At 31.6% G+C, this 10272-nt stretch overlaps 1 protein-coding gene across 1 annotated transcript; it reads right to left on the bottom strand.

Annotated features, from left to right (window-relative positions):
• Positions 1-3130: 3130 nt before the first annotated feature.
• Positions 3131-9572, bottom strand: LOC124923759 (protein PUTATIVE RECOMBINATION INITIATION DEFECT 1). Its single transcript, XM_047463729.1, has 9 exons — positions 9147-9572; positions 8406-8515; positions 8133-8311; positions 7318-7629; positions 6084-7050; positions 5301-6015; positions 4955-5232; positions 3669-4314; positions 3131-3453 (listed from the first exon to the last, which is right to left on the bottom strand). The coding sequence occupies exons 1-9, from the start codon at positions 9570-9572 to the stop codon at positions 3235-3237; spliced, it is 3852 nt and encodes a 1283-aa protein (XP_047319685.1). The 3' UTR covers positions 3131-3234.
• Between the last annotated feature and the right edge of the window lie 700 nt (positions 9573-10272).

Genomic DNA, 10272 nt, shown 5'->3' with positions numbered 1-10272 from the left:
ATAATGTAAAAAGTATTTATTTGTTTTTATCCTATGATATTTAATATAATTTTGCTTTTGAAAATGAGAACTGAGCTTGTTCAAAAAAAAAAAAAAAAAAAAAATTGCTAGACAAAGTGAAGCTTACTCAAACCGCGTAAAAACAAAAAAAAATGTGCAAAGGACACCAACTCAACAAAGACAAAATTGAGTTGTTTTTGTTGAATGTTTTTTTGTTGCATGATTCTGAAATGTTGGTTTTGTGTTTATTGTATTATGTAGTAGGCCTTTAGCAATCATATCATCCTCAGATTTGTCTGGAACATGTGAAGAACAACTGCTAGTGAATCAATCATCTTAATTAAGCTGTGAAGAATGTAGTTGATTTGATGAAATAATATGAACAGATTAGCATTGGGATTGAACTAATGAATTATTTTCTTTAATTTTGAAGTAAACTACAAGTTGGAATCTCATTATCTCATCTTGGCTATATGTTTTGACTGACTTATAATAAGATAAGGGTTTATTCTTTATTATCTTATTCTTAACAAGTTCTTTATCAGTTAAATGTTTTGTATATAATGGTTGCAAAAAATTAACTGTACTAAATTTGTCCAAGACCAAGCAATGTTATATATAAATTAAAAGAGGGTTTGTTTCATCATATACAAATGGTTCATATAATAATCAACAAAATTCTTTAACGAATTAGTTCTAAATAAGGTCTATTATCGTTAAGATATTTCACATAAAAGTTGAAATAACAACCTAAATTTAGGCTTAGATCAGTGTAGGGCTTCAAATGAGTCAAATCAATTTGAGCTTTACTTGATTAAATATTTATTAGCTCAATTCGAACTTGACTCGATTAAATATTTATTAGCTCGAACGAGTTTATAAATTTGAGTTCGATTTGAAAAACTTGAACTAAATTAAATTTTCAAATATTGTAAAGAAAAAATATTTATTTTAAATTTTAGATTTTAATATTAAAATAAATAAAAATATATATTATTTATTACCATGATCGAAAAAGCTCAATAAGTCATTAAGTAAATATTATATGAGTTCGAGCTCGACTCGAATACTAAACGAGTCGGCTCGAACTTGACTCGAACTTCATCAAAGTCAAACTCAAGTCGAATTATGATTAAGCGGCTCGCAAGCGACTTGACTAATTTGCAACCCTAACATTAATCATGTAAATTTAGAACTAGATCAGTTGGCAATTACAAATAAATTAGTCAAGTGGGTCAAGATATATGAAATTAAATACACTTAAATTGGATCATGTTTAGAAGCTGTAAAAAGTACTTTTAAGCATGATCTTTGAGTTGTTCTTCAAGGTAATTTGATATATATATATATATATATATATATATATATATATATATTTTTGTAAAGTATTGAGTTTCGCAACTCTTTTGAAATGTTACTAATCCGTGCAAGTCATCTCTGATCTAATTTTTCATTATTGTACATCCTGCACGTCTGGTGCTGACTTCAATACATGTTTTTTTAGTTTGGAAATTATTGAATTTATATGTTCTAATTTGTTTTGAATGATTGTTTTTTTGCCTTTTAACATATTATTGCCTTTGTTTGGTCTAATTTTTATCGTATTTTCCGTGCTAGCAATTTTCTAATAAATTAAATTATATGTAATTATATTAAATATTTATGTATATAATTATAAAAAGAAAACAAAACCCTACTATGATAGTTCAGTTTAAGTGGTAATAATGACAAATATTATGTATTCAATTCTCAGATCAAATGACAATAGTGTGTTGACTGTTAATTTCATAAGTTAACAAGTATGTTTTATCTTCTTAATGGCAACAACAAAACTTTCCTATTTAAATGACAATACTTAATTTGTTTAAATAGTTTTTCTTTTTTAAGTTTTTGCCCTAATATGCTTGTAGTTCAATAAATCTTAAATCCAAATAACTCTAGAAAATATGATTTTGCATAATCCATTAAGGAAAGATGGAACTGAAACCAAGCCCAATCTTAACCAGAATATATATATCAACGGTTTGATTATGAAAAATCTTATGAAGAGAGCAACAAATAATAATGGAGAGAAAGAAAGGAATATATATATATATATATATATATATATATATATATATATATATATATATATATATATATATATGGGTTAAATATGAATTAAATTATCCATTAATATAAAAATATTTCGTTTGTATTTATTATCCAAACTGGTATCTGCATTAATATTTTGAATATTTTTTTTGCTTGAATATATATTTGTCATGCTTGCAACAAATATTAAATATAAATGTCAATTCCAACATTTTGTTTAAATGATTTGCTGATGTGTATCTTAAAGTGTCTCATTTAAGATGTACAAATAAATAAATAAATAAATAAATAAATAAATATATATATATATATATATTCAAAAATAATATAATTTGAATGTGAAAAAAATAAAATAATAATAGTTCACCGTTGATATAGAAAAAGACCAACAAAATGTATAAACAAAACTTTTAAACAAATCATGTGTGTGAAAAAAAAAATTAAAAAAAGACTCAAATACTTCAGTGACAGGGATAAATGCCTTATCCTAGATTCTTTATTCACATATTTATTATATTTTTCGAATTATCTTAATTCAGTTCAAATGTTGAAAATCAGATTTTGTCAATAAATTCAACCAAAAAAAATATGTGGTCACTGAAAAGTAGGTTTTGAATTGTTAAAAGTTAAGTTAATTTTAAATTATTAATTTTAAATTATTAGTGAATTGATTTCTTTGTTAGTTCAAGCTATTTTAAAATCCTTTTAAATTTTTAGACAAAACGTATAAGAGTTTCATATTTTGAGGGCGGATTTCATTATCTGGTTTATGGATATATTAATCCTATTAAAACAAAAAAAAAACAAAAAAAATGTATGGTAAACAAATGAAATTCTTTTTACTAAAATTTGTGGAAGGAAGTCTAGGTAAGTCTCAAATTAGATGAGAAATCATAAATAAAATTACAAATCTAGGTCTACTTAAGTTCGGTTTTCTAAACATTACCTTATTTGGAACACATCCTTATGAGATATTTAAAAGAAAAAAAAAGTGCTTTCAAATAAATTGATCTAACAAAAGTGATTTAGAAAAAGAAAAAAAAGAAGTATTTTCAAATAACTTTATTGACAGTTATCATATGCATAAAGATTATCCTTCAATCAACTAAATCTTTGAAATGTGAAAACAAATATACCTTCTCAGATGATACCATAATCTTCTTCCATCAGACTTCTAGAGAACAACTCTATTGCTTCCAACAATCTGTCATTCCCAACTAGGATTTTTCTTAAATATAAATCTCGAGACGACTGTGATGACATTGTATTAATGAGAAACCCGATTATTTTTTCTCCACGTGGAACCGACGGGGCCATCTCGCATTCAACTTCAGTTGAATATAGATCTTTTTTACATGCCTGCCAATTTAAGTACATCATCACAGTTAAGTTATGAAATCCTAATTATGATAGTAAAAGAAAGACATAAATCTCGTGTTCAAATCGAGAAAGTTTTGGGACAGACTTGGCCTTGTTTGATGAACAAATCCATGAACAAATACCTAATAGAAAGAATATTTAACTCAAATAATCAATTTTTCATTAACAGTGACATGAAATGTGCGAGAAATTACCTGGAATACTTTATTAATGCAAGCAATATCTTCAGTCTTCAACCGGCCAGCATTCAGCAATTCTATGAATAAAAGAACCAACTCTGTGCTCAGATTACCAACTCTGATATTTTTTATTATACTAGATATGCACGAATCGTCAAGGATAGAATTCAACCACTCTGGAGTTTTGGTCTGTTTTAGTAACGACACAGTCACATGAACTGCAGGCTTATGGTGGTTCATGAATGATTTCGTGACAGAACATGGAACAGCCAAGGATATCACAAGCTCCTCTACTATCAATCTGCACCAGTTCCTCCTTGGATCATCCTCCCATCCAAGAATCATTGATAAACATAGGCTACTGTTCATTGCAACTCTAATATCAGTAGAAAATATCAAGCCTTCTAATACAGATAAGACAGATGATATATCTCCCATTCTTCCACTCGTTTCATCCAATTTCTCATTCTTTTGATCTGAAATAATTAGCACCATTTCCAAGAGGCAAAATGATGAAACCACCTTGACAATATCAGAACCAAAATGCATCAGCCTGCACAAATCACAGCCACTAATACTGACAAGTTCTAGTGAATGCTTCCCAATGGTTTGACTGGGAAAATGTCGCCAGTCCATTGCCCCTGGTAGAACAGCGTGCACACTAAACATAACCGACAGTTAAATTTTAATATAAAAAATGTCATTCAGGTTGCAAGTATTTTAGCAATTAGGGATTAAAATTAGTTGCAAAGGCTTAAAAAATTAAACATAACCAAGAGTAGTACAAATTTAATTCAAAATATGCCCTTTGATTTTAAAATTAGTTGCAAATAAATTGCAAATGCCCAAATTTTAAACATGGCCGATAGTTCAAATTTAAATCAAAAAATGTCATTGAGGTTCCAACTATTTTAGCAACGAGGTGTATAAAACTAGTTGCATATAAAATGATTGTGATTGTGACAAAATACTAGTAAGATTATTTAGAACCTAGTGTTTTGTCATCATCACCATCACAATCACAATAATTTTTTAAAATTGCCCAAGTAAAAAGTGAAAAATTATTTTGTTTTCATTTAGTATGAAAGATGTGATTGAATTAGATAAACCATTTTTAGGTAAGAAGTGGTTGAAAAAAATGAATTTTTGATAAGCTAAGGAAAATATTTTTGATCCACCTTCTACCAAACATGATTGGTTTTGATTTTGACAAAATGAAAACATTCTTGTGGCCTTTGCAACTAATTTTAATGGGGAGAATCTCAATCTCAGTTCTTTAAGTTTGATTTTATATTTGTTACCTTCGCAAAGTAAAGAAATATATGAGAAGAACAAGTATCAAGGCTTGTTCAGTCCTTGTTCCCTCGCCATCCTCAACCAAAGAAGGCCCCTTTCCACATGCTGCACTGATAGTGTTGTTTATGATGGATACTAAGACAGGGCTCAGGAATATAACTTTTGAAGCTTCTAGAAGAACTTGGTTACTTGAATGATGAAGAATCAATGAAAGAATGCCAAATACATTGAGAGCTTCTTCTGTACAGGTCTCTTCATGAGTCATGGCCAGGTATTCCATCAACTGCAAGAACAAAGGCGATCAAAATAACTAATAGTCCGAATTTGAAAATTTAATGAAACTATGTGTACCTGCACTGCAACTGTAGCCCACACTTCATCATCAAGAAGTGACTCTGAATGGACTGAACCTAGAATGCTAACTGTAACTTCACAAATGGCCAGGAACATTTCAGTACTGTAGGAATTTCCCAAATGGCTAAAGACATTATGTATTACAACTCCAATGCCATGCGAACATAATTGAACTGGAGTTGATGGAGAAATAACAATCATTTCTGCCACACTATTCAACACAGAGACGATTTTCTCTTGCTCAACATCTTCTCGAATTAGGTCATACATCATACATACCAAAAGTTTTGCCGCATAACTATCTCCCGATGCAACCAACTGGGATAGAGTACCAATATTTATATAATGGCCACTATCTCTGTTGACAATCGTGTGATCATGTGTACTACCATTGCAACTGCAAAGTTTCAAGAGTTGTTGCAACAGTGGGATACATAATCGTTCCTGTTGAAACAGCCATTTTAATGCTGTTGGATGAATTCTTGTGGATGGCAAATCCCACTCTTTTTCAGTCAATAGAATGAATAGAATCCTCTCAGCCTCTTGACTATAAGGAATTTGGTAATTCATCTTTGCAAGTCCTCTATAAAGGCCATAAGTACTTAGCAGAAGCTCCAGTGGCATGACATCAGCAGCCCCAGATAGTAACTCATTGCTGTTTGCCAGCATATATTGTTCTAAACAAGTTAAAACAAGCTTATGATCTGCAAGCCTAAAGAAAAAGATTGACATTAAGATGATGCACAGTAGAGGATGAGTGCATATAGTTAAATCAGTTACCTGTCGTCATACAAGGAGCTGATATGTAACATCAAGAAGACGGAAGAATGACACAACACCAACTCTGAACTATGGGAGCTGCTCTTGCCAAGAAGGAATAGGAAATCTACTGGATCTGATGGCAAGTATGAAGCTGCATCTCTAATAGGCTGTCCCATATTATCTCCAAGAAGAACATCCACAACTGAGCTGAATGTTTGATAGGCTCTCCATTTCAGATTTTCAGTTGGAAAGGAACCTAAATATCCAAAAATAAGACTAAACCAAGATGATGAAACTAAAAATTCAGTAAATTCCCTAGTTTGGGTATTGGAATCTTGAAGCATGACCAACTGGAAAATCTCTAGGACAGATAAGACAACTTCTTCCTTTTCTATCTCACCTACAGCTTTCACAAACCAAGGGAATACTTGTGTCTTACAAACAAAAACAATATCATTAGTTAATTCCAGACCATTGGAGCTCAACACTTTCTCTTCAAGACTGTAAGAATATGCCTCCCTCAAGAGATGGAGAGAATGTATAAGATTTCCAGGATACTGCTGGTGTAGGCTTAAGCAATTCAGAATTGCATGCCTAATTGCATGGCTAACCAATTTTAAGAAAGTTGAAGACCCATAAGAAGAAGGAACATTCATAAGAGCTATAAGGATTAAGCAGGCCATAGAAAACGTTTCTGGAAGCATGTCTATCTTTCCATCAACATATTTCTTGAGCATCCCTACCAAAAGAGTACTTAGTTCTTCAACATGGGAGACAGATACTATTCCTGGACAATTTGAGGCACAGTTCCACAGAAGTTTCAGTGTTTGAGATTGAGCAGCATGAAAGGGGACCTCAGCTACATATTGCAGAACAGGAATGAGGGTTGAGAACCCAATAGCAAGCCTCTGTCTGAAGGATTGCTCAGAAGTTGACATAAGACCTAGAACCTGAACACTGGAAGTCACCAAATGATCTTTACAGCCTGTAATTGTAAAATTCCTAGAAGTATCAAAAAGAACTGGAACCCGTTTTTAATTTCGAGAGAAAAAAGAATTGTGCATCTAAGAACTTCAACGCATAAATCAATTATTTGTATTACTAAGAATATCAATGTAACAAACTGAGGCTGTGATTCATGGAGACTTTAGATTAGACATTGTTGTTTTGTGAAAATTCTTGTAGAAGCAATGACTGATGACTTCCAACCAATGGCTTATTCATTGTGTTCAAGGAGCAAAACGCTACATACCTGACAACCTGAGAATTTCAAATACATAATCTGCAATGCTTTCATCCAGCAGAATCTGGACCTTGTTGCTTGAACCACCTTCCCTTGACAGATACAGACAAATCAAATTTAATGTGCTAACCTGTACTTCAGTATCTGAAGACAACAATGTGCCTTTCATGGCCTCCGCAAACAGGACATCAAGAGAAGATCCACTAATTACATCTTCTGTTCCGTGTAGGAAGTTGTCGGCTTCGCAAAAATCCTTGCCACCGGTTTCATCAGCACATGAAGTTACAAATAAATCTCTCTGAGCTAACACCGTCAAAAGCGCTACAAAATATATATATGAAAGTGGTGAAATCTTCAGAAACTTAAATGATGACAATATTAGAAGATTTCATAAACCAGATCTCATCTAGCACAAAGAGACAACATCTCTGTATAAGAACAAGCTGCTACATGACCTATAAGAGCAACTTGACTATTCTGTTGCTAATTTCAGGTAGAAGGAAACAATGATCACAAGTTGTGAACGAACACATGAACTTAATATCAACAAGAGGGGTTAGTTCTTGTAGAATGAACGTATCCAATTCTATATCAAATTTACATTTAAATTTGATAACAATGAACAAACGTAGCTAATAAAAATAACAGTAAGATAGGTGCTTCCTAGAAAAGATTAGGAACAGACTAGGAAAGCTATTCCTCAAGATGTGCATGAAACTAATTTGAATACCAGTTTAGCAAGGTTCATTAACAAAAAGAATTACAAACTCGGTATCAGTTCTGGCTAACATTTACTCAAGAATATAGGCAGACAGATTAAATACCTATACAATTCAAGCGAGCATCATCACTTTGAATCTTCATAAGGGCTTCCAAGGACAATTGCAACAGTTTGGGACAAAAGAAAGATAAATTGTCAGCAACGCCACTACCCTCCTTGCCGGCATACTCAATGATGGCCATTTTATACAGAATGAAAAATATCTCTCCCCGAATTTCTTCACTGTAATGCAAAAAGAAAGAAAACGCATAAAGGAAACAACACTGGAAATCATGTCAAAAGCACAATCAACAAAAAGATGCTTATCCGACACTACCTAGGCAATTGAAGACCCTCGACAAGGTTGAAAAGGAGGACATCTTTGTCAGCCACGTTTGCTTGTGAATTATTTTTCTTGTCATTGAGAAGCATGCCTAAGCAATGGAGCTGTGCATAAAGAAAATTCGATGTGAAACGCTTTATATAGTATAGGAAACATGTTATGAAACAAATATTAACTGGTATACTATATCTTACTAACATTCTGGAATAAGTTTCAGTAATGAAAATCAATAGACTGAAGATCGTGAAAACAGCTAACATTGAAACCGGTAGACGAGATCACGGCTTTATAAGTTTAAACAGTTGGCATAACGAAGTAAAACAAATGATTCTGGAATAATTTGCAGTAATGAAAATCAAGAGATTGAAGAACGTGAAAACAGATAACATTGAAATTTGAATATGAAGCCGGTAGAGCGAGATCACGGTTTTATAACTTTAAACAGTTAGCATAACGAAGTAAAACAAATGATTCTGGAATAAGTTGCAGTAATGAAAACCAAGAGATTGAAGAACGTGAAAACAGCTAACATTGAAACTTGAATATGAAGCCGGTAGAGCGAGATCACGGTTTTATAACTTTAAACAGTCTGCATAATGAAGTAAAATTGCAGTAATGAAAATCAAGAGATTGAAGAACGTGAAAACAACTAACATAGACCGAGATCACGATTCTATAACTTTAAACAGTTAACATAACGAAGTAAAACAAATGATTGAAAACAGAAATTAATACCGTATGCACCTGACGGCGACTCCATCCAAGCGCGCCAGATGAAAGTTTATCAGAAATCCGAAGAAGAAAGTCCGCATAAACTGAGCAAGTATCGGTTGAACTGCAAAGGTCGGAAATGATATCGAATACCTGGCGTGCGATCGGTTCATCTTCGAATGAGGAAAGTGATTCGACTAGAGGAAGGACGAGGAAGTGAGGATGAAGTTGAAGGAGATCTTGACGGAAAGTAGGCTGAGAAAAGGCTTGTGAGAACTGAGAGAGAGCGTAGGAAACGTGAACCGTGGGGGATTTAGAGGTGGAGATGAGATTGGAAAGGCAAACTAAGCAGATGGAACCGCCTTCTATGGTTCGGAGGATTAGCGATGGTTGATGACCTTGTGAGCATGATGATGAAGACGAATCATGGATAAACGTTTCCTGTGCCATGATAATACGTACTCTGTGTTGGCGCCAATTGAAATGATGCGCAAATTCAATAAATAATGAAGAAGGAAACTGTCAATTTTCACTTCATAAATTGTTTAACATTATTATAAAAACAATAATAATTTGATTAAAGAATTACTTAATTAATAAATAATAATAAATAACAACAAATAATTGATAATCTAAAATTTAGATATCAAATTAGATGTACAATTTATAAAATAAAATTTACAATTAAAAATATTCAACAATCACGCAAATGGTTGAGGTTCATTCCAAATAAATTATTTAAACATCAAACGACAAATTTTGAATTAGAATAAATCGAACGAACCAATAAAACGGTACCGTATTTTTTTTTACTAAATATTATGAACAATTATTCTTATCCTATAATTAGTAAGACAGTGGAAAAAAAATTAAGACAAATAAAAAAACAAATAATTTATATATATATATATATATATATATATATATATATATATATATATATTAAAATAGTGAGAAACCCATATAAATAAATAAAGTATATTGGTAAGAGGTTTGTGTTAACTATCATCATTTTCAACGATTTTTTATTAAAATATGAAAACTAACTTTTAAAATTTAATTTTTTCGTCTCATTTACTATTAAGATGAAAACGAATATAAATTCAAAAAAGAATTACCAACACAATCGAAAAATATGAACAACATCAAC

This window comes from Impatiens glandulifera, chromosome 2 (assembly GCF_907164915.1).
Source record: "Impatiens glandulifera chromosome 2, dImpGla2.1, whole genome shotgun sequence".
In the NCBI taxonomy this organism is placed as follows: domain Eukaryota; kingdom Viridiplantae; phylum Streptophyta; class Magnoliopsida; order Ericales; family Balsaminaceae; genus Impatiens; species Impatiens glandulifera.
Note: the sequence above shows the minus strand (reverse complement) of the source record. Positions and strands in the feature narration are given on the sequence as shown.

What these genes read in the sequence shown, in the direction of transcription:
- LOC124923759 (XM_047463729.1), bottom strand. Translation starts at nt 9,572, where the DNA reads ATGGCACAGGAAACGTTTATCCATGATTCGTCTTCATCATCATGCTCA. An exon ending in GTCGCCGTCAGGTGCATACG is followed by an intron (nt 8,516 to 9,146) that starts GTATTAATTTCT and finishes CTTTATGCACAG; the next exon opens with CTCCATTGCTTAGGCATGCT. An exon ending in TATTTCTTTACTTTGCGAAG is followed by an intron (nt 4,315 to 4,954) that starts GTAACAAATATA and finishes GGTTATGTTTAG; the next exon opens with TGTGCACGCTGTTCTACCAG.